This window comes from Parus major, chromosome 1 (genome assembly GCF_001522545.3).
Source record: "Parus major isolate Abel chromosome 1, Parus_major1.1, whole genome shotgun sequence".
NCBI lineage: Eukaryota > Metazoa > Chordata > Aves > Passeriformes > Paridae > Parus > Parus major.
In genome coordinates, this window is record NC_031768.1 from 85,435,584 (window position 1) to 85,459,782 (window position 24,199).

General features: G+C 44.5%; 1 protein-coding gene across 2 annotated transcripts in view; it reads right to left on the minus strand.

Moving 5' to 3' along the window:
• Positions 1-208: 208 nt before the first annotated feature.
• LOC107200667 (alpha-2-macroglobulin-like protein 1) overlaps positions 209-24,199 on the minus strand; it is a 29,009-nt gene continuing 5,018 nt past the window's right edge. The window contains exons 9-37 of one of the 2 annotated variants that reach the window (XM_033516615.1): positions 23,759-23,870; positions 22,403-22,511; positions 21,754-21,863; positions 20,780-20,944; positions 20,262-20,486; positions 19,301-19,364; positions 18,713-18,858; positions 17,993-18,139; positions 16,627-16,800; positions 15,530-15,635; positions 14,868-14,976; positions 14,548-14,773; positions 14,188-14,314; positions 13,927-14,048; positions 13,701-13,752; positions 13,307-13,390; positions 12,554-12,730; positions 11,265-11,346; positions 11,009-11,165; positions 9,672-9,746; positions 8,773-8,926; positions 7,209-7,390; positions 6,619-6,834; positions 5,257-5,378; positions 4,415-4,505; positions 3,702-3,770; positions 3,345-3,447; positions 2,092-2,179; positions 209-1,749 (exon numbers count right to left, since the gene is read on the minus strand). In XM_033516615.1, coding sequence (XP_033372506.1) covers positions 2,133-2,179; positions 3,345-3,447; positions 3,702-3,770; positions 4,415-4,505; positions 5,257-5,378; positions 6,619-6,834; positions 7,209-7,390; positions 8,773-8,926; positions 9,672-9,746; positions 11,009-11,165; positions 11,265-11,346; positions 12,554-12,730; positions 13,307-13,390; positions 13,701-13,752; positions 13,927-14,048; positions 14,188-14,314; positions 14,548-14,773; positions 14,868-14,976; positions 15,530-15,635; positions 16,627-16,800; positions 17,993-18,139; positions 18,713-18,858; positions 19,301-19,364; positions 20,262-20,486; positions 20,780-20,944; positions 21,754-21,863; positions 22,403-22,511; positions 23,759-23,870 — 3,553 coding nt within the window. In that variant the 3' untranslated portion in view covers positions 209-1,749; positions 2,092-2,132. The remainder of the gene's footprint in view (positions 1,750-2,091; positions 2,180-3,344; positions 3,448-3,701; positions 3,771-4,414; positions 4,506-5,256; positions 5,379-6,618; positions 6,835-7,208; positions 7,391-8,772; positions 8,927-9,671; positions 9,747-11,008; positions 11,166-11,264; positions 11,347-12,553; positions 12,731-13,306; positions 13,391-13,700; positions 13,753-13,926; positions 14,049-14,187; positions 14,315-14,547; positions 14,774-14,867; positions 14,977-15,529; positions 15,636-16,626; positions 16,801-17,992; positions 18,140-18,712; positions 18,859-19,300; positions 19,365-20,261; positions 20,487-20,779; positions 20,945-21,753; positions 21,864-22,402; positions 22,512-23,758; positions 23,871-24,199) is intronic. The other variant, XM_015619468.2, reaches the window with a different exon arrangement.

Below are 24,199 nucleotides of genomic sequence, written 5' to 3' on the forward strand. Positions count from 1 at the left end.
CACACTTGTTTTTCTTACTTATCTACCCCAGGCAGGTACAAGGTACCAAGACATCCTATCATCAGAAGCAGAAGAATGTTGTTGGATCTGCTTTTGTCAAGATCTAATTTCATGGCAATCTGATCCAATGAACTGTAAAGCAGACCCTTGGCACATGTCCATTTAGAGATGGGAGAGCCTGGCTTGCAGGCACAATGAGCACGCTGGGTTACAGGCTTCAGGTTTTATTTGCAACCTCCCTCTCTGAAGTTTAACAGATCAGAGGGCTTTGACCCCAAAGCTCTTCCAGTCCAGACCAAATATCTAGAGGAAGAGACTTGCCAAGAAGGCAATTAGGACAGGCAACAGGTCTCGCTTAGCTCCCTTTGCAGAGCATCATTGAACAGTCTCTGTTGATTCCTACAATGTCTCGGGAAGGGACAATGCTAGGGGAACAATCCTTGCAGGCCTGATCAGTCCTTTCCTATTTTTGCTTCCCTGAACTCAACCCTGTCCACTTTTTGTATCAGCTGTCCACAGAATGTATCCCTTGGTTCCTCAGGTTTTCTACCTCCCCTAAATGCTTGTTAAGCACTGCAGTGAGGCTTTTATTTTCTTTTTGTCCCCGTGTGGAAGGGCTGGTTCTGCCTACTTTTTGAACCAATTGTTCTGAATGGTCATAGAAAAAACCATATTTGCTCTCCTTTTGCAAACTGTATTGATCAGGCAAATGGCTACTACACAGGGATAACCCAAGCAATCCTTGTCACATCACCTCCTTCATTCATGTTCCTTTTTCCCCTTTTTTGTCATTGCTTCCCAAATCCCCAGCTTATCTTGTTCACTTTTTTTCCATTGCCCCTGGCCTTGTTACTTCAAATTTTTGGCATGACTGTCCTGGTAATTTCTCTTTTGGCAATCAGCTCTGTAAAACTAGTACCCATTTTTTCTTATCTAGTATCCCCCTTTTCATGAGTGCTATCTTCCTGATGGCACTGAGTATCCCGCTGAGCCATCTGCATACACTCTGTTGTCTTGTTGCATGTGCTGCATCCTGAAATTCCTCAGTTTGTTGTCTTTTTTAGGTAGTGCCACAGGTAAGGATTAGTCATTTGGGTTAATGTCTTGACAGGATGGGACTAGGTGTTGTCAGAGTCTAAACATGTAGTGAATTTGGAGTGAGTGTTATTTTGGTTTCATGCCCTCACTTCATAAGACTTTGCTGTACAGGCCTTTTCTGTCTGAATGAACTGGTAAAGTATTTCTTCCTCAGCATTCCCTTGCCTGCTCCTACTCTTCAGTTGTGACAGAAAAATTACAGGGTCAGGTAGTAAACCAGATCAGGGTTAAAAATGAGAGGGTTTTTTCACATGGAGTTTGGTTGCAGATCAACCATGGTGTTAGTTGAGTTAATAATAAAAAAGGAGCTCAGAAATGGGACTTGAAGAGGAGAGAGATTTAAACCATTATGGTAACCAAATGCAAAGTATGTAGCCATAACATGCACAGTGTTTCCCTCTTTTTCATGTGCTGAAATCTTCATCAGCTGTCAAGTCACTGCCTTCTTTACAGGTTCCACATGCTTTATTTTGTTTTCTCTCAAACTAATGTGTATTAAGGCAGTTTTCACATAGAAACATAGGGCAAATGAAATAGGGTGCTGCCAACACAGCAGGGAAGAGGAGAGCTGAAGCAATGTTTTCCTTATAAAGGCAGAAAACTCAGGTTGCAGAGTCAGAGCATACTAGGAGGAAACCTGCCTTGAGGCACCTGTAGAAAAAAAGAGGAAAGAAAAGGCAAAGTGCCTGATGAATTTGTAGGAAGATGTCTGCGGGCTAAGAGATTTTAACGGGGTGAGTTGCTACATCTTTTTATCACTGACACAGGCATGTCCAGTTTGATTTGGGATGCTGTGAGGATTGTATGGAAATTAAATAATTAGATATTATTTTAACCTTCCATGGTATACTCAAGCTTTGGTCTACACTGAGATTAATACCCAGGCTAGAAACTGTGCCCACAAGAAGTAGATCCCAATTCAACCTTCAGGAAGGCTCTAGTTCACATGACTGCATGAAATGCAGAGAGAGGTGGGATGTTTTGCCTGCTTACCACCATTCCTCTGCTCTGTTCCAGCTGGAAGTCTGTTAATACTAACCTGAACTGCAAGGGAAAGCGTATTCTCTTGCCGTGCGGTCATCTGTAGAAACAAGGGGGAAAGGGTGGTGAGCTGCAGGACTGCACGGTAGGGTAGCGCCAAATTTCTTTCTCAGCAGCACAACCATCTCACTACCTTAATTTTTCACTCCTCAGACTGTGAATGCAGGAACAAAGAAACATCTCTAGTGGGTCAGCCAGCAATCTGTCCCCACAACATGTATCCCCATACAGCTACAAAAGATCACTCTGTGCGCTGTGACACCTTCTAATGCAAGGACACGTTTTGTAAATAAAAAACCTTTCCCCAGTGTGTCCTGATAGCCTTGCTTATTTAGTGATAATTAGTATTTTCATGTCAGATAGCACTATTTAAATTGTATGTACTAAGCACAAAAATTCTTGTACAGGATGAAATAGCAGAGAAAGAACATATTAGGTGACAATATTTAGCTCTGTAATAGCTGGATTAAAAAGTGTCCTTTTCTTGACATGGTAGGGAAGGGACAACAAGAATGGAATTTAGTATATGACATGTTGTGCTGCTTCCTAAATCTCCAGCAGCAGTTTTTCCATTTTGGTCTCAAATTAAAAAACAAATAAAATAAAAAATCTTAATGTTCTATCTGCTGTTTTGTCTCATACTGAGTACAGAATAATTGGAGAGACTCAAAATATCATCAAGATCTCTCCTCTCTGTGCTAATAATTCATTTAGAGCTTTAAAGGGTAACAAATTATTTTCCTATTATCCTCTGAGACACGGCAGAACACAATGGATGGTGGAATTTTTACAGTATACATGAAACACATACAACTAAATTCTGCCTTCTAGTGGATCAAGGTAGCACTATGTAACACTGATTTTAAATAAATGCCCAAGTATTCTCAAGAGAGCTAAAAAGCTGGCGAAGTCATGGCAAATTGTCAGAGAAGTCTTCTAGCTTGAAGCCACAGGGAGAAAACAAACACAGTTGTGGAACACATAACACCCCACAACATAATCATAGTGCCAGGCAGCCTTGTTTCAAGGACTTTTCTAAGCAAGTGCCTACTTGAATATTGAAGTTTTGTACAGAGGAAACCCAAGTTTGGAGTTGCAGGAGGACATGCACTGGAATAAGGGAGTTAAAGGGAATTAGGGTCACAGAATTATGTCTGAGTGGGGGGCACAGTACTTACTTTACACCACTGTCAGTGAAATCTCACCTGGCTTATAGTAGTCATAGATGTGCACTGTTGCAGCTTTCAGATTTTGCACTTCAACATCTTGTTCCACTGAGATGTTAAGCTTCAGAGAACTCTCACCCAGCTGGAGAGAAGGATGGAAGTGAGCAAAAATGCACTGATCATCTCAAAATCACCTACATACTGACTTTACTCCTTCTACATCAGAAGGGTTTTCTTCTATCTTTCCAGGTTCTTCCACCCTCTTCCTCTTCTGTGAAAAGTTTAGCCTACATGACCAGCCTAGAGATTTGTATTTCTAATCTGCAAAAGTCCCCATGCAAAAGTACATCAGTTACTGCTACTTGAATGGCCAGTTCCCTGTGGCCTTCCTCTTACCTCCTCCAAGTAGATTGTGATTTTGTCTGGTTTTACCTCTGTCTTTTTCACAAGGGGTACCTTCTCCAGCTGTGTAGGAAGCAAGAGATGAGCTTGGTTAGCATAGGTTTATTGGCCTGCCCTGTTTCACAGCAGGTTTGGTATTTGTCAGTGAACCACTGTTGACAAAAGCACTTAGCCTAGCCTGAGGACTAGTCAGGTCTGCCTTCCTCGGCACTGAGATTGTTGGGAGCACATCAAGCCTTAGAAAATATTTTTCAGTTTTGGCACAAGTGTCCTTGAGCCGTGATCCTACTTTCATCACTTGGAGCAAAGGGAAAACTGGTTGGCACAAGGCTGTGTTGGATCTTCCTTCTTTTGAACACTGGAGAATGTAATTGAACCACTCTATGGGATTCAACACCACTTTATGGAATATCTCTAAAAATGGCACTAGTAACTGCAAAGGGGCCCAATGCACCCCAGGTGAGTCTAACTAGGTGCTTTTTCATCTCCTCTCTGACCTCTTCCTGTGTAGGCAATCCTCACTATGAACATGAAAAACTGCTCAAGCACTGGTGCAAATGGAAAGTTGCCTTGTGAAATAGCCTGTTATATCTGCACTTGTAATTACCATTCTCCGACATTTCTTAAATGTTTGGACATTTCTGACTGAGATACTTCTGGAAAATAGATTTTGATATCCTCAAGGCAAGCTGAAGGAAAAGTCTTACCTCTTTCACAGAGCTCTGAAGAGGAATGAACCCTGACAGCATCTCCACCTCCACCAGGGCCATGTTACTTGTCCCACGGTCCCCTACATATCTGAAGGGGGTCAGGAGAGAAGCACATTAGGTGTGGAAGGCAGCACAGCATTTCTAGGAGATGCTAATGGGCACTTCCAGACTTTGCTCTGCCCTACAGTGATATGAAAGCTCAGCAGTATGTCTAACTGCTGGGACAAAGGGACAAAAAATGGTCCCCATCTACTCAATGTGGAGATAGATTGTGCAGCAAATATGTGTATGGTTAATGTGGAAATAATATGGCATCCTGTTGTCCTCTCCAACAGGTGGAAATGACCTTTGCTGTTACAGGCTGAGTGGCAGTGTTTGTATTGTTCTCTTTCAGTAAGGACAGTAAGGCATGCAGAATATGGATCAAGACTCTCATCCTAGACAGAAGCAGGCAAGTGAAATGTGGATAGGGACTGGAGCTTCCACTAGTCTAGTTCCAGCAGAGGTTCTCAGTACAGAGGGATGCACCTCAGAGCTGGTTCAGCCCAGGATGCCAAGCATCTCCCAAAATGGAGTTCAGCTGCTGGTGCTCTGGGGACTGCTGAGATGCTCTGTGCTGCCTGAGACAGTTGCTCTGGTTCTGCAAGACACTACCAGTGCACTGCCATGCTTCTCCAGGCTTTAATTCTCAGTTAACTATCTCCTTGGGATGTATGGAGAAGAAGAGGGTCATCCCTGTGTCTCTGATTCTACAGACAAGAGGCTTTCATGGGGTTCTAGTTGTACAACCGGATTCATGCTTTTTTCCACTGAAGAAAGAGCCTCGAGGGGTCTCATACCTGACAGACACATGGATGTCAAACTCTTTCCTGACACCATCACATTCTCTTGGTACTGTTTCCACATCCAGGACAAAGACCTCTTCTGTTTTTGGTGGTGGGATGTTATAGTACAAAGTAGTCTGGTGGGGGAGAAAACATCTCTGTGAAGTTCCCCAGAGTTTCCCTGAGTAAAGGACTACCTGTGCCTCCAGATTTAATGGGTTAGTGGCCAGTGGCTAACACAGGTGGACTCATGCACTTTCTGTTCAGAGATGTGCTGTTTAGCACACTGCATCAGATACACACTGCATCAGATACACCTGCCAAATGCAACCCCAAACCTGGAGACTCAGCTGTCTGTGATTCAAGGCCTCATTCAGTCTCATTAAAAAAAACACTCTTAAGGTTCAAGGTGGCACATTAGCTAAAACACTGCCCCATAAGGAGAAAGAAGTTTAACTGCTAACTCTTGACATGCTAATAGTCAGTAGTTCTAGGTCTCAAGGGGAAAATACTGGTAAGACATTTATAATTCTCTTAAGAAAGAAGAATAAAAGATTGGAAGACAGCAGGCAGGATGATCACATTCATCCAAAGAGCAGCACAGACCAATCTTCCTCCACCTGCCTGGTGGCTGACTGACTCCCCAGCATGTGCTCATCAGATGTCTTGTGCTCATTGACTGTATGCAAGTGTAGCCCAACAGTGAGGTTCTAGTTACCTCCTACATGCATTAATAATTAATAATGGTTGTGTTCTCTCAACTAGACACTGCTTGCAAAATCTCTGTGTCACAAGATTTTCTGTGGACATCATCTGAACAGAAGTGACCCAGCAAAGAAGGTTTTCACAGGGAGTGACTTGAGTTCTTTGCTGCATGAATGGCTCACAAGTGAACTATCAAAACTGCCAGAAAAATAAGATGTATCCTCCTGATAGATCAGTTGTGTTGCTGTACTGGAATAAGAAGACCTTGGTACCACATCACTTCTCATCTCTGCATGTGATAACAACCTAAGAATGTTGTGTCAGAAGACTTACAGTGTGCAGCTCCTGAAGCAGTGACAACAACACACATTCAAAATAGAAGCATGTACTCTTTGTCTCATTACTTCTGACTTCAGATCTACTGGTCTCTTAAAAATGGCATGCCTCTGTAGGCTAGGACAGCAAAGCTGAGACATTTCTGAGAAAATACCAGAGATGATTACATGAAACCCTGTCAACAAAGAACACCTGAGTACCTTCAAGCTTGACATGATTCTGCCTAGAAGGCAGAATCCTAGTCAGAACTTGAGGCTATAGTACCTGCTTAAAGCCAAACCTCACTTCAGCAGTCAGAGGCAAAACCTGAGAGCTCTGTTCCTTACACATACATACCTGGACGTAAACACAGCCACTGCCTGTTGCTTGCACTGTGTAGGTCCCTGTGTCTGCAAGGAGAGATGCCTGATGCAGGACCAGCTTGTTGTTCCTGTGCACATGGAACTCCAGTGGAGAAGCCCCCTTCCCTTTCACTGCCACCTTGACATCTCTGATCTCCTGAGGAATCAGGGCTGCATACTGAGCGAGGGCCTGCAGGCTGACAACCGTGTCCTGGAGGGAGAGTCAGAGTCAGTTTGCTGTGGGGCCATGCAGGACAAGAGCCAGCACACCAGTTCAGGGACTGCAGGGAAAACCATAGTCCTCATGGCTATGATTCACCCTCTGACACAGGCAGGCTCTGTAACATTAAGTGCATAGGTAGGGTCTATGCCACAGGCAGCAGGATGATTTCTGTTACCTGGAAAAGGCAGCCTGTGACCCTGGGTAATCCTAATTACACTACACAGAGTTTTCTGATGGCACTCCCCTTCCCAAACAGGGCTCATATACCTTTGTCTGAAAAGGATGGGTCTAGAGTGGCATGCACATGGGAGATTCAGGCACAACATCCTTCTCTTTACCCCATGAATTTCTAGGTTTGTTACCTGTGTGGAAGCAAATCCTCCAAAGGCATTTCTTTGTCCACTGAGCCAGTGCACAAGCTTGCTCACGGAGGCTTCACTGTGTGACAAGTCTGGTTTGGAGACATGAGCCAGGATGATGTAGGCTACTGTCTCAATCGTGGAAGAGGACTTTTCATCATCAGATTGTGGTGTCAGTAGCTGTGCTGATTAGGGAAGAAATATAGGGATAAGAAGAACTGTAGGTCCCTGTGTATATTCAAAGTTGTCTTCAAGCTTCAGCATTTTTGTTGTTTCTGCATTTGCCTAGCATAGAGTAACAGGACCCCCTGTGCTGAAAAGCTCCAGGACTCATTTCCAGTCACTTGCACCTATTGTAAAATAATTGTTCAGTCTTTGAGGGAGAATTGCTATCAGGCTACTGGAGGAGAAAGGCTACCCAACTTTGCTGGCATCCTCATTATGCCGTGCATGGTGAAGGGCAATTTAAGCAAAAGCTGGGCTCCCACCTCAGGTCCAAGCTCACAACTACTGAATATTTTGCCCCAGTGGTAGTAGGAAACTAATAAAAATTCAGCTAATGATTTAGCTTAATTGTGCCAGGCTTAATTGTGTTGGGATCTTCTGCAATGGTACAAGTGTGAAAACCTGAAATGCTTTTGAATTCAAAGTCAGTTTTCAGAACAAATCTTCACTTTTGAAAGAAGAACCACCAAATCACTTGTTTGCATCCTACCAGCCTCAAGACTTCAGAATTTAGAAAACTTCAGAGAACTTTCATTATGTTTATCACAGTGGAAGGTTTTTTTCCTTGTTCCATGTGTTTTATCATAGAAGCCACTCTGAACAAGCATTGCACTGAATATGTGCAATTCTACTCTTTCCTGTTCCAGCTTGAGTGGCTGTGCAGTGAGCAACACCCAGTAGCTGATCAGGCTGAAAAATCCTCTCTCCCTTTGTTTTTTTAATGTTATTTTTCAGCCCTCAGTGTGGTTCACCACACTGCCAGACAAACAAATGTGGGGAAGAACTTACTTAAACCAACTTAGACAATATTACAACTGTTTAGCCATAGGCTTAGGTGCTTTGAACACCCACCCCAGCATTCTCACTCAGGACAGAAGTCTTTCCCCAAGCTAATGAGACAAAGAAAGAACCAAGCTCAGCAGCACAGCAGTAAAGGTCCACCCATCCAAAGGCCCTGAGCTAAGTAGAGCAGCAATGAGGAAGCAGTCAAAAGGTTTGAATTTTTCAGGTAGAACAGACATGGTGAAACAAGTTTGCTCTGCAAGATCTCTTGTACTATGTATGAATTGCTGAAGAATAACAGGAGCACCATGACAAAAATAAGAATTTTAACTGCACAATTTAAGCATGGATCTCCTCTTCAGATCTGCTGCTTTTGATTAGGAATTGTTTCCTGGGTCTGAGAAAACTAGTGATTCTCATAGCTTGAATAAATTATGATTTTCTGACACAAAAGCATACTTGAGAATAGCTAAATTTCCCAGAATGCTGCAATTAAATGCTACAGGTATCAGACCTTGAACACAGTCGTGATCTCTAGGACCCCAAAGCAACAACCTACCAGTTTCCTTCTCTATCATATCCAGGAGCTGCTTTCTCATCTCCATGTCCTTACTCAGTGTGAAGACATAAGCCATCAAAGCCTTGACATAAAGGCTTGTCTCATCAAGTGTTACCTTCTTGAGGCAGTGTAAGGCATTATCCAACATGGTGTCCTGAAAAAGGAATCCAAACCAAGTGAATTTCCTCTGACCAAACAACATGTTGTTGTGAACATCTGTCTCAGACACATCCTTGATGCAGTTTAGTGCCAGCATCTCCCCCAGGACTGTGAAGTGTGAGGTGGAGTGGTCAAAGCATCAGTGACTGTGGGTTGGAAGCAAAGGTCTGCTGGATTTATCATTGGGATTGGGGATTGCTAATACAGTGGAGAATCCAGCAGTAGAAAGTATCTGCTAACATACTGGTTCAGAATGTCAGATACACATGCTGTGGGTGTCTGATCCTGAAGAGTATGATGTTTTTAGAACTGTACCATTAAGCCTGGAATATCAGTTCTTTTTTTTTCTAGAACAGTCTTGAAGATCACTGCTTTTATTTGGGGGAAGGGGGGACAGTGCATACCTGAAAAGCAGTCTTTTATTTCTCCTTTAGCTCTGTTGATCAGTTTGATGAAATCCACTGCCTCTCCCTGCAAGCCCTTTGTTATTTTCAGACACAATTGTTTCCCTTGAGATGAGCTGGGAAAAGCAAGTGCTCTGCTTTGCTGCAAATCAGGCCATTTATATTAAGACCTCCCCACCAAGTTAAAATTTTCCTGCTTAGCTTACAGTGTAGCAAGGTGGGAATGACAGAACCTTTCACCAGCTCAAGCTGGATACTCCCTGAAGCCCCCAGCCAGGGGAGAAATTAATGGTGGAGCATGTTCCCAAGCCCTGCATGAGTTCAGGTGTGACTTACATTCCTCTCCAGATCGAGTTCCACCAGTGCAGCAGCAATATAGGCTGTTAATGAGATCGTATCATCCACACCACCCTGCAAGCACACAGGCAGTCATCAGGAAAGGAGAAACCCAGCAGCAATGTGCTTCTAGGCATTCTTGGACAGAAAAACCCTCCAGGCTCACTTGCTGAATATCCTGAAAGTTTGCTGTTGAGAGCAGTCTCAGCCATGTTGTTCACACAGCCTAGACACCCCTTCTCATAGAAGGGCATGAAGCAAACTGTAAGAAATTTATTTTATTAAATATGTTACCACTGTGCACTTGAATGAAGTTTTTATGATGCAGGATTTGCATACAAGAAGTTATGCAAGTTTGCATATAAGTCATCTGACTTTTCATCTCAGAGAACATTCATTCTTGGCGAGGTTCTGCTTACATCCTCAGATATGAGACAAGCATAGATCTAAAATGAGAGGGGGAAATTGGGCTAAGCATCATTCACACTGACTAGAAAAAACTTTGTAAGTGTGAGGCAGGTGAAGGTGCAAAACCTATTCCAAAAAGTTCTGTTCAAATAGAAAGCTCAAGGTGTGAAATTAATGACAGTCAGACAAGCATGATCTGTCTGCATGTGTACTCTGTTTTATTTTGTACTGCATCCAAATTTTAGGAAAAAAATGTATAACCCTTTGCTTTAGTAATGTAACAGCCTTTTTCTTTCATAAATTTGCCTTGTATTTAATGTGGGCAATTTTGCAATCTGACCAGTGTGGATTATTTGTACTTTTACAAAGGCAATGAGCTCAAACCTGCCATGCTGCACCTGCACTGTTCAGTACCTAAGCTCTAGGGCATGTTCACCAAGAGTTTGGTGCATTTCCAGCTACACTGCAGGGATCATTTGGGGGGTGCAAAGCTCTAGAATAAGTCATGTTTTTGAGGCAGTGGAGGGACCACTGTGTCTTCAGACAATCCTGTATTAGAGCACAGAGTACTGTGCACTGTAAGATACAAGAAGAGTGAGAACCCAGCCAGGGTACTCTGGACAAGCACTAACATATTAAAATATTTTTCATTTCCCTGTGTCTTTGTAGTGCCTTGGTACAATTAGCTGTGTTGTCTTTTGGCTAGAGTGAAAATTAAGAAAGCCTAGCAGAGTCTAAAACTTCACACAGAGGAAATGACTGCTGGCTTAAGCCATGTTTTTCATTCTGCTCTGAGAAAGTGCCATAGCTGTGTTAGGCCACGGGGACATTGCTTTGTGCTACTGTTAACAGTGGAAAAGCCTGAGGAAGCAACCCTGTGCCTCACATGGAGCTCCTCCTGCTCCCACTCCCATGTCTGGCAGCCATACCTTCAGGTCATTGTTGAAGAGCTTCCCCACACTCTGGAAGCAGCCACTGGGCAGCTGCTGCTTCTGCAGCCAGCGCAGAGCGCTGTGCACGTGCTCCTTGTCGATGTAAATGTGAGAGCTGGCCTGGCCAAAGGACCTGGCTACAAAAGCTGTCAGCCTGTGAGCAGAGCACATGGAGGAATCCCACGTCACAGCCAGGAGATGAACCAGCAAGGATGACAGGTTTAGGATGGCAACAGAAATTCTGGTCACTCACCACGTGTTGCCCTGCTCATCCCCTTTCCCAAAGGCACTGTAGGAGCCATCGTCGTGTTTGTAGAGCAGCTGACGCTGGTAACCTGTGATAACAGGACATGACTGGTTGTGAGGACCTGTAGCACCTCAGACTGTATCCCTGCCATGGGAAGATGTCTTCACAGCAAGAGGCTTCACCAGGTCCTACAGTCAGAGCTGCTGAGACAAGCACACCAGGCCAGCTCCTCCTGCATCCCACAGCATCAGTGTGACAAGAAGCAGTTGCACAGCACTGCTGAAGTGGCCATGCGGCTGCTCTGCATTACTGGAGCTGTTTGGAGCAAGCAGTGTGGGCTCCTGCCCTTTTGCAGAAGGTGACATGCTCAGCCACCTCATGGCTCCCCATGTCTCAGGGAGCCCACAGGAGCTTTGCTGTGAATAAAAAGAGTGGTAGGAGTGAGGAGGAAGGCTTTTCCTAGAGGTGACACAAATGAAACCCTAATTGCTTTTCAGCACTTCTCCTAGCCCTGTTGGGACTCAACAAAGCATTTTTTGTGGGATGTACAGGAAGCAACAAGGCCATGCCTTTGAGCTCTGAGGGCAGATTGCTGTCTGCATCTGTTTTCTCTCCCTCCACCCTCCTCACAGCCTTCTTGTCTACCCTTTGACTTTCCTTCCTGCCACCACCATTCTCTTGGGTAGCTACCCCTCTCCAGACACATGTACCTGTTCTCAGTAAATGCTTGCAGTACCAGAGGAAAAGGAGAAAAGGAGTCAAATCCTGTCCAGACAAAGAGACTGGCAAGCTGAAATATGAGGCACATTACAACATGAGACAGACACTGTCACTATATTAAATTCAGATTATACTGGAGAGAATTGACATGCCCCCAAATATGTTTTCTAAAACATGGGGAAACTCTAAGCTACTGAAATCATATCTATTTTCAAAGGTCATTCTTTATTCCACGTAATAGCAGCTGATGCCCTCTTTCCACAAGATGCTTCTGTGAGCCTTGGACTGATAAGGGAACAAATAGGCATCACATAATGATGGAAATCACTAATTACCTACACCTTTCTCAAAAAAGCAGACTTAGTACCTCAATTACCGACAGAGACAAGTCATGTTTTCTTCAGAAACTTTTCTTTCCATGAGACATTTCCCTTTTCTCTTCCTTTGATACCTTCCTTTGTCACAGCTCTGGCAGTAACTCCTGCTCCTGCCCTTCAGCTCCCCACCAGACTCTTTGCCCACACTCTTGATTTATTGCAGCTTCATTTTGCAGCAGAAAGAAGGACAATGCTTACCTGTTGTCAGAAATGTCAATGCTTTATCCTTAATTTCTGGGTTCAGTTGTTTAGTCTTGTTCAGGTACTGGAGTATGAAGATGTTTGGTGCAAACAGGACCATGTTCTGTTCACCACAGCCAAAGGGCATGCTTAGCAGCCTGTCTAAATTTTGAAGTGCTGGACCCATGATGTCACCTTACATTTGAGAGGAGAGACAGGAGAAGGGAAAAGCACAGACACTGAGCAGTGTGAAACAAAAGGACTGCTGCCTTCACTAGACCCTGCTGGGATCATAGGAAAGAGCTCTGGATGAAGAGACATGAATGAGATTCCTGGTGACCCCTCCTACATTAGGCCAGTAGAGAAAGAGAAGACATCATGGTTCTGGAAGGAGGAAGGGAAGCTTGAGGGGGTCAGAAGAAAGGTAAAGAGAGCTGTCTTTCCTGAGTGGGTACCAAGGTGGGAAAGGAATTACAAAATTGGTGGAAATATGCAGGGATGGTTTTATTTCACTTAGGTGGATGGCAGCGACAGAAGTCATAGAGGATATCCTGATTTGTGCCTTTTCCTCCAGACACTTGGGGATCAGCTAGGATCATTCCTTATGAGAGGAATAAATATTGGAAAATATTACTTGATCCACATTTCTGAGGCCTACATCACACCTCTTACAGATGATCTCATGAGGAGCTGGGTCAATGCATCAGTAAGGCCAAAGTTTTGCACAAGATTTATCACTATGGGCTCAAGAGCAGGGAAAGCCTTTCTCACCAATCACAGAGAATGTGACTCGGGCAGATCCCTCCAGCACTTCTGCAGGCAGAGTCAGGGAGAACTCTTCAGAGATGGTGTTATCTGAGGAAGGCAGAACCCAAACATTTGTCCCATGGAAGAAGCCATTCATCAAAGGGTAACGTCCAGGGAGACCCAGGTGAAGCATAATGTGACATCTAGTCACAGGAGCCAAGACATGCAAACAAATGCCTCAATACAGGAACTTTTGCCAGGTAAAAGATTGACAGGGACAAATTATAGTGGTTGTTCTTCCAGGCAGGAATTTTGCTTGTTCTCTGATTAATCCCCCCCACCTCTGAATATTCACATTAACCCTGTCCCTTCCATCCTGGTCTCATGATCATGGCAGTGAGGAATTTTTGTCCCCTACCTGCAGGACAGAGAAAGGCATTTTGGGTCTTCTCTTGTAGGACACCGCCTGGCTGCAGATGGAGGAAGAATAGTTCAGATAGGGAAGACAGGAAAGGAAGACACCCTGCCTTAGCAAGTTTGCCTGATTTCCAAGAAAGAGCTGAACTTCCTCTTAGCATCTTGCTGACTGCCCCAGGGGACAAACCCCTGCCCCCAGGGGTTCTCCACCCTGAGATGTGACCAACCTTCACAAGCAGAGATTTTATCACTGTGTCTCTCCCTCCTTGTGAAGGTGTCACAGCAGTCCTGTTACCACACAGGCCGTGTGACTCCTCTGCCACGCTGCTCACGGTGACATTCACTCTGCCTGCAGGGAGCACAGGAACACGTTGCTGAGCACTTGCAGCAGACAGCTGTGTGTATGAGCATTAGGTCCAGACATGCAGATGTGGGCAAATTCCACCCCTCCTCCCACCATGCCTCATGCCTCCCCAACCCAGCCTCACCCAGCTTGGTTGCCGTCACTTTCCACACAAAGGTTTCTGCTTTGTTGGCACAGAGGCAGCTGGTGAACTGGCAGCTTGGACAGGCATCCACCTTCAGTTCTGGGGTCTCCATGAGGGTGGTGTGGACCTGAGTGTGGTTGGATTAGTTACTAACACTAACCCAAGCACACATTGGGTTAGTGTTAGTAACAGGCACTGCAGCCAGCAGCAAATACCCTGGGTCATAAAGTGTGAGGTTGTGCTTTATGGCCCAGATATCAGCATCTAGGGGTCCTGAGGAGCTCAGAACTTGCCTTTGGCCTCAACTTTTTGTTCTGACAGAGGCCATGTAATTGGGGAAACTCACTTGGAGGAACTCACCTGGATACAGTCCTTGAGGTAGTTGAAGACAGTGGCTTTTAGACTGAAAGTCTCTCCTTGGATCACAGAGTATGGCAGCGATACATCCACAAAGAATGGCTGGAAGACTCTAAGAGAGGTCAGAGGTGAGAAACCAAAGCCAGTATCAGCAACACAGAAGGTGTTGGCATTCCATTCTGTGATGGTGTCAGGTACAGCAACGTGGAGAGATGCTTGTCCATCGCCCCTGCAGCAGGAAGCAGAAGAGGAGGACTTGCTTAGAAGCAGTGAGAATACTCCAGGAGGGACCCTGGGGAAGGAAGGCAGAGGCTGTTACCAACCCAACAGAGACCAAATCCCAAATCCAGGTCTCTGGGAAAAGCGTCCGTGGTTTTGGCTTCTCCTTGTCATCGGAGCGAGGTTCAGAATCAGCAAGGGTACCTGGGCTGCCTGGTGGAAAGCAAGTGATACCTCAGAAAACAGCATATAAAGCTACAGGTGTAACTAGCTCTTCATTCACATACAATCTAGGACAAACCACAAATGTTTTGTGACACAGAACAAGAGTGGACAGGGCTGGTGTCTCAATGACAATCTGCCACAGTGTGGGTATCTTTGGGGAACAGAGTTTAAGGAGACAGAGTTGGATGGAGTCTAGCTCAAGGCTCAGTCTGATGGATCCAAATTTGATCTGGATCCAGGGGGAGACAGCACGCTAAAATGGAGTCACACTCCTTTAAATAATCTGTGAAAGTGCTGGCAGAAAGCACATTACATTTTGTATGAAAAACACTGAACACAGGGACACCAAGAAAGCATGGAGATTTGAGCTTCTACCTGTGATTTGTAAATCAGGTCCACTGAAATGGACACAAGCTTTGTTACTCTCATACACAAACAAGAAATCCAGCAGGATGGGGGCCAGTTGTCTCAGCTGCAGGCTGGCCAGAACTGGGAGAGGGAAGACCCTTCACTCAAGAAGTTGGACATGTGTTTTCCTTACCATGTATAGACTGGTTTTTTAGATATATCTTTTTTTTAAACTCTGGAAGCACACAGGAAACAGGTTTCTTGATTCTAGTGTTGGTAAATATTTTCATGCGCAGTTTCTGATAAGAAAGTACAGATAATAAATAATATATAAATAAAGGGGAATAAGGAATGTTGAAACTATCTTGTGATCATGGGTATCAAGTTGAGGCTGGTGGCCAGTGGGAAAACACTTTTAAATGCTGCTTGTTTATACCTATATGCGAAACTTTACAGGCTCAGACTCTCACCAGTGCATGAGGAATGCTGGGACCAGCTATTAAGTCTCATACCAGTAAATTTCAACTAGATGTGCACTTCATATGCCTGACCCTAGCAATGACACATAGTCTAAGGAATAAGAATCTAGGAGACAGCACAGTAACATGCCTTTTGAAAGGAATCAGGGTCTGCATTTGTGTGGTAGAGGTCTGTCAACTTAGGAAACCCATGCAGTTCAGACTACATTTTGGGTTGTTTTCAGTGTGTTGTTACCCTCTTCTCCTACTTTGAAATGCTTCAACTTGCATATATTTTATTAAAGAGCATTCATTCTGCCAGAAGAAGCACTTCTTGCATTTCAGTTAGCAGACATGTTAACATTTTCTGGCTATCATTCTTATTAGAACATTAGTTTATTTCATTGTTTGTCTGACAAGACAACAGTGTTAGATATAAACAGATATAAAGCCAAACTGTGAAAGATTTCCTTTTATTAAAACTGCTTTGAGGATAAGTAAGGAGACACTCAATCAAACACAGAGTAAAATAGTTTGTAAATACAAAAACAGCCAAGTGGTTATTGGTCAGAATATGGTGAGGTGCTCAGGTATAACTGCTGTATTCTTGCCACTTCCCCTTTGTAGTTATGTGGGCCTGAAGTAAATTTGTTCATTTTCACCCTATCTTTTTCTGATCAGGTGGTTTTTACTTACTCAGCTTTCCCCATAGTCCCCAAATGAGTGTGGCTACCCTGAACAGCAAGGAACAGATGACTTCTTGTAGGCATTCAGGACGGCATATTGGAACTCACTAGCTCAGGAAAAGTTTAGAGGAGGTGTAGGCACCCACCTTAAACAGGCTATAGACATCAGCCTCACTTTGGTACCATGGTGCACCCATCCAAGCCTTTTTGTGGGGCCTGGGCTGCTGGGGCAGGCAAGGGTATGCCTCAAAGTCTTCCAAGCGGTAAGGCAAGCCTCGGCCTCCGACTGTGAAGCTGTCCTCAAAGATTTCCTCATACAACTGCAATGGAAAAACACAGGTCTTCCAACAGAGCTGGCCAACAAGCACATCTATGGGTCAAACTTTTGGGTTGTAGCCCTCTGTTACATATTTTAGAGCTTTGCAGCTGAGAAAGTTGGCACTGACCTGGCTTACACTAAAGGATATAATATAAAGGACATATATAGGATAATATATACTAAAGGTTATAAATCCAAGCAGTGGAGGTAGACAAGTGGTTTTTAGGCTGCAAGACAGTTTCAAGCCTTTCAAGATCAGGGTACAAAATTAGGATAAAAATGCTTCAGTTTAAACACAAGGCATTGGCACATCTGACCTACATATTTAAAGATTATTACTTAAAATACCTGTTAGTAGATTATGCAAGTGCTCTGCACTAGAACAGCATCCCTATGAAATGGACCAACAGCTCACACTGTGGGCCCTATCAACAGGTGTAGTGCATCCCCCTGGATTTGGTGAGGCTTCTTTGTAGCACACTGTACTGCTATAATTTAAATTACAGCTTCCCATGAGGCATATACCTGTTTTATCTCTGCTACACATTGTGGATTTATGTTAGGATTTTCAATTTTTGCAGTATTTATGCTCCAAGTTTTAAATTCATTCCTCTGGAACGCACAGCTGCTTTAAGGTAGGTGTCTCCAACCCTTCTGATTCTCAGAATCCACCTGGGTGCTGACAAAATACTGACCACCAGCCGCTGTGTGCTCTGGGTGCTCTCGTCTAGCTACTGTTTTCTAAAGAACTGCTCCAAACCACTGATCTGTCACGTGTTATAACTCTGAAGTGCTTGGGGCACAGAAATAGGAGGACACTGCCAGGGCAAAATTCCATTTTAAAGGCTTAACCTCACTGGTTGGTGGAAGATGTTAGAGCAGAGATGTGGATCTGAGGGAGGCTGCTAAGCACCCTCCCTCCAAGCAGCAAGCACCAGCATCTCCTTGAAGCAGCTCTCCCTGCAGTGCCATGTAGCATCCATCACCCTTCAGGCAGAGGCTGACAGCAAAGAGCTGAGGATGAGGAAGATGATCACCCCATAACTGCTCAGAAGAGGCCAAGGAAGGGAATGGCAGGGCAGCCAGCCAACACTGCAGCTGTCCTGGGGTGTACTGTGGGCTTCCTGCCACACATGCATGGAGGCAGAAGGCAGGCAGACATCAGGGGGTTGGACACGGCAGGCTGCACTCACGCTGTCAGCTGTTAGGGTTTGGTTCTTCTTCAGGAGGACACTCTTGTCAACAGCTTGCACAGAGCACAAGGACCCTGGGGCAGCCTTGAGGTTCAGTCTGACTTTTGATCCTGGGACCTCCTCCTTGTGTGAGAATTCCAGTGCCACCTGCAAAAGAAGACAAGGTCTGGGGGCTTAGCCTTGGAGAGTGGGACCCTGTGACTCTTATATGTCTGGGTAGCAGAGAGAAAGCCTTCGAATAAGTTAGGGAAGGGGGATGAGGTGCTGAATCAGGCCATCCTGGAAATCCTTTGGGAAGGTTGAAGAGGCTGCAGTGCACACAGTCTTAGCCAGAATTCCTCTACCACCACACATCCACAGCCTTCTGATCCAGAACTGCCAAAGGGAGCTAAGCAGACAGGCTTCTCTTCTGCATTAGGGAGCGTTTGAGGGACAGTGTGTTCTCAAGTCAGTAAAGGGGAACAGGGAGAGAAAACAGAGTTCAAGGGGACCCGGTTTACTTCTTGAGCAAAGCTTGCCAGTTGGTGTTGTGGAGAGCACGACTAGGCATTCAGGGAGAAGGAGGTTACCTGTCTTGTTTCCCAGCCAAAAATACTGGGCATCTGGTTTTGCATATATCCAGCTTTCACCATTCAGATGAGGATAAAACATGACCAGGAATCACAGCAGACCAGAGCACATCAACGATTCCATGACACTCCTTGTGTGATTTCTGCTCACCTTATGTCTGAAGCACTTTTCTACTTCAAACTGCTCCACATCAGCCACCACCTCTCCATCTGAGAACACGGCATACACCAGAAGCTTGATGCCAGGCAGGAACTCATTGCCAACAGGCAGAGTCAATGAGAAGGAGCCCTGCAGATCTGCACAAGACAGCAGGAAGGAAGAGAGGGATAACATCCAAACGAATCAGCTCATTGGAGTGGGACACACATTAAGAATCAAAAGACTTAATAATTTCTACCTGCAGATAAGAACACCCCACACAGACAGTGTCACAACCTAACAATAAACCAAGCATACCAGCCATTTCTTTGACTCGTGTCTTCTCCAAAGGTACAAGTTAGCAGCAAAGTCATAAGATTGGATATTAGATCAATTAGACGAGAAAGAAGGATAGTTGCCTATAAAGACACTGAATTGAGAGGAGATTGTGTTGGTCTTATGAAAAGAATCACCACTAAGAACTCAGTTCTTTATTTCCCACCTGTGGATAAGAATAACACCTGCAGACAGAGTCATTGGAGAGCTGTCAGTTTTCTGGGTTTATGGGTGTTATGAGACACTTTTCATATTTTTACTCACTCTCATGCTGGGTAATTGGCACCTTCTTTGCTCTGCTGAAAAGGATCTTGCCTTTTGCTATCACCTGAAGAACAAAGAGAGGAACCATTCAAGGGTCTGAATCCCAGGAGTATGAGAGTGTGAAAACAACACAAGAAGAGAGAATTATGTCTGACAAATATTGCCCCAGAAGTTCCTCTGGCGGGATATGATTTCCAGAGCTCTGCAGCAGAGATGTTGATGGTACAGCTTGGTAGGACTTGAGAGGTGTTGGTTAGGCCATGAGAAGGGGGGCTGCTTGCAAAGCCAGAGGTACTTCTGAAGCTATGGGCAGCTGCTCTTAAGACACAGTGAACTCTGATCTTTGCATTACTCGGATACAGTACTTTTTGACTGTACGAGTGAGTCCAGTCCAGTAACCAAGACAGTCATACCCTCTCAGCTAGTCTTTAGTCACACCCTTGTTTTGACTCACTTTCTTGAAAGTGGACTTCATCAAAACACTATTACATACCTCTGATGTGGATCAAGGCAAGGGCCTTTCAAGCTTTTCCCTGCACAGATACAGGCGGGGGAATGTCAGCTGCCCCAGAGATTGCCCCTTAGCTCAGATTGCCCCAGACACAGATAGACATCTGGGGCACACCTTCTGGGCAGAGTTCAGGCTAGCCCTCCACTGCCACCCATGTAGACATAAGAGAAGGGCAAATGGCAGGCATCTATCACCCAAGCTTAGGTCAAGACATGGATAACAAAGCAACGCAGCTGGGGTCTAGGAGCAGGTCCAGGAACTGGAAAGCAGGCACAGATTTGGGCAGAACAGAAGTCACAAACTATCTAGTTTTGATAGATAGTTATCTATCACAAACTGACTGTCTAGGAGTAGCTTTACCTTTCTTTGAGTATCTCTGTGCTGTGAGGAAAGGGTAAAATGCCAGTAAGCATAACCTTGCCCTGAGAATCAGCTGTCTTCTGTGCTCACCAAATAGTAGAAATCAATGTGGTCTTCTTCAGAGCTGAGTTTATTCTGGGAAAGGATATAATCCACCTGCACTTCCTGCTCTTGATCACAGGACATCACATCATCCTTGGCCTTGATCTCAAGAAAGCTGTTGCTCTCAGAGTAGAAAGGTTTCAGCCAGTGGAAGCTGTCCTCTTCTTCAATCTCAAAAGATGGTCTGTCATCACGTGGAGGGTTGTAGGTACCCTTCCAAGCACAGAAACACAAGGTGGCAATACAATTAGTATCAAGTCATGCAAGGGAACTTGTACACCTGCTGAAGCTCTCTTACCACCTGAGCTGATGGCAGAGTGCACATCTGTATGCTTAAAATAATTTGCTGAAATGTCATTTTAAAGTCTCTTACGAGATTTCCTCTTACAAAGTTTTAGCAAAAATCTAAGCCTAGTAGATTTGACCACAATCTCATTTTTCCTCCTGTATCTTTTCATGGGACACACCCCACACCAGACAAAAGATTTTCAGTGGCTGATACTCACCCTCAGAGAAACCATAGTGCTGTTCCAGCTGGTGGTATCCAGTGTGAAGTGAGCTTCTCCGTTCTCATCTGTGAGGAGTGACAGCTGTGTCTCCTCATCATTGACGTCAACTATTAGATGGATTGTTACATTTCTGAGGGGAGACTTTGCACTGTGGCAGAACATCTGGAAGTATGTAGGGAAGTAGGGAAGGAAGTTAATACCCTGTTGTGCCAGACTCGGAGGCACTGCCAGTGCTCAGTATTAATTGCTTCTATCACTGAGTTCCCTCAGCCCTTCTAGCTTTTCAGAGCGGTTGGAAGGATCCAAATTAAAGTCCAATAAATACATGAAACCAACAATCTGAAGCTGTTCAGGACTGGAACAAAATGTAATACAGGCAAATGAGACATCTCTGATGGGGGAAAAGGTGAATTCCTCAGGTCCTGAGATGTTTCTTGGACAATGCTGCAGGACCTTTGATGATCAGAAAGAGATTTGTCCCTAACAACTTAACTCTTGCTGTTCCTTGCCCTCCATGCTGGGGTGAGTACTGGCCCATCTGAAAGTGTTTTTAACCTCAGGACAGCAGTCCTAGCTTCACCCAGGGGACCTGAGTCAGAAAGGACTGCCACTGAACTGATATGCAAGGCTTTAGAGATTTCTGCCAAGTTACCATCAGCTTTCATTCAAAGGGAATGTAATGTGCCTGCTGACACCACCCCCATCCCATATGCACAGACTACTTTCAGGAGATGCTCCTGGGGAAGCCTCCAGAAACTGCAGCTGGCCCCAGAATTCCAGTCCAGGAAATATACTATGTTAGGATGGGGGAAAAAAAAACTTCTTCTGCAGGACACTTCACTCCTAGTTTCTGGGTGCCAGCAGAACAGCGTTCACTTTCCAGGAGTGAGTTCAAGAGACTGTTCCTTTCTTCCTACAAAAAGTTATATCTGTGATGCATTCTCAGCAGAGAAGGGATCCATGAGTGTTACCTTCCCTGTGTATGGTATCCCATGTTTGTAGAACGGATGGAGGTTGATAAACTCTACAGATTTCATTGTCGTTGCAACAGGAATTAAAGCAGTTTCCATAGAATGGGCTCCTGGGTGGGGAGATGAAAAATTGGTTAAACCTGAAGCAGTGCTCTTAGGGAAGAAGAAGAAAAGAAGCCACCTCAACACTACCTACAACACTGAAAAGTTCTAAATTTAGGAGAGAAAATACATTCTTCTAGGATATGATTCCCTCAAGGTTTCTGGGCTTCCTGCTTCATGACATGATGCATCATAGCCTATAAGTATTTATTTATATGTTTATTCATTTATGTTTTTTTGAAGATAAAGGGAAACTAGATGATTGTTTAGTTATAAACAGTCCAGCGCTTTGCAACTGGCTGGGAGCACCCTGGTGTCCAGGCAATCACTAAAAAGTTATACACATGCAAAGGGAGGTGAACAGTGGAGAGGATTAGGAAATCTGGTGAAAACAGATGGATGAGGTACTAGAATAGAGACTATTACCATGACAGAAGATTTGGGAACCATCAAGTTACTTTTTCAAAAGAAATTCCACTGCCACAGAAAGACCAAAACAAAAAATTTTGCCTGTGAAGAAGAGAATGATCTGCATATTATCCGGTACCTGTTCCGTTTTCCACCATTTCTCCTACTGCAATTATGTGTTTGTCAGCTTCATTTATTTCCAGAGCTTCTGTCTTCATTGTGAAAGTAGTGCAGCCATCCTTATTTGTCTGCAGACAGAGAGGAGAACAGAAAGAAGGAGTGTGATGTGAAGGAAGACAAACTGTTCCATAGATGTCAGGCAATCCTAAAGAAGTATTTCCATATATTTTTGGAACAGAAGAAAACTCCCAAATCGAAAATGCAGAAACCCATCATGGATAGCTTAGGCAGAAAAGAAAATCAATATGCTTGGATTAAACAGTCACAAAAAAAAGTGGCAAAAAAAAAAAAAAAGCACTTAAGGCAAATCACATAAGGGTTAATTATGTCACAGAGAAACTCAGGAGGCTGAATTCAGCCCAAATCCCATAGCTGAGTGTGAATTTCATTATGTGAGACAAAGGTCCCCCTGAAATGCTATGGCCCTGATGAATAAAGCCTGACAGTGTGGCTTTCCAGACACGACCATTGCTGTGACATGGCCATGTTAAACACAGGCACCCTGCCAGGTACAGATGGCAAGAGCTCTGCCAATCATTGAGGCAGAGCCTGGGTATAGCCAGTGTTTCTAGCCATGCCTGTGAAGTGCTCCTCAGAACCTTTCAGGGCCTCTTACATGCCATGTGGAGCTGGCATTCAGCTGGTGTTTTGCACAGCATTCCAGCTGGAGTGAATTTTAAAAGATGCAGAGATCCAGCTAGATTTTTATATTCTGGCTCATTGCTGGCTGGTCTGACATTTAGAAATGTTTTCCTGTGGCTCTCAGGCCAAAAGAGCTGCATCTGAAACCCGTGGGAAAAAAACAAATGTGAAGCCTAACCACAAAAAAAATAATGAACACAGATGAGAAGAAAGTGTAACCAGCAATGGACATCATTTCAGACCAGACACTAGCAAGCTTAAGATGACCCATTGTGCAGGGATAGATCAAGAAACAGGGCAGGGATCCACAGCCCATGTGATGCTCTGATAGCCCACTTATTGATGGTAGTTGTCACAGGGCTGAATAGCCCCATCTGATGGGTGCTCTGGTTGCCTACAATATGATACAGACTCTTGGAAAAGGTCCCAGGCACCACTGCTTCCCATAGCTTACACCTTCTCCTGAAGCATGGAGTCAGGGATGTGCAGCTAGAGCAGTAATTCAAGCAACAGGGTTATGGGAGGAGGAATCACTGATCTGATCACGTCCAGAACTGGGAAGACACCAGACTGAACAGGTTGGTGCCCAAGTGAAATGCATTGAGGCAGGTTAAGGGGGCAGAAACACATTTCCAGCACATGATACTTTTTGATCTCCTATTTGTCCACCTACCCAGCTGTTTTGTTTCTGAATCGCTGAACTTGTAATATCGCCTCCCATGGCCTGGGATGGTGTCATAACAGTAATGTTTACTTTCCCTTGAACAGGCTTCCCATAAGTATACCTATGTCAAAAGAGAGAAACATTCACCAAAAGACAGTCTGCTGACTGTCAGCAGAAATACTGATATAGGACACCTCCCATCCTCATCAGGGGAAGTGGAGCCTAGAGAGCTTTGCTTTGTACCTTGTTTGCTCAGGAGCTTTAGCTCATCCTTTAAAATCATTCTGCATCCCTCTCCACCCACTATACCCAGAATCTTCAGTGTCCCTTCAGCCTCACAGTAAGTGACCAGGCGTGAGAAGGAGCCCATGTCAGAGAGTGGTCTGTCTCCCGAAGACACAGGGAAACGCAAAAAGATCATACTGACAAATGGAAGAGCACTTACTTTTT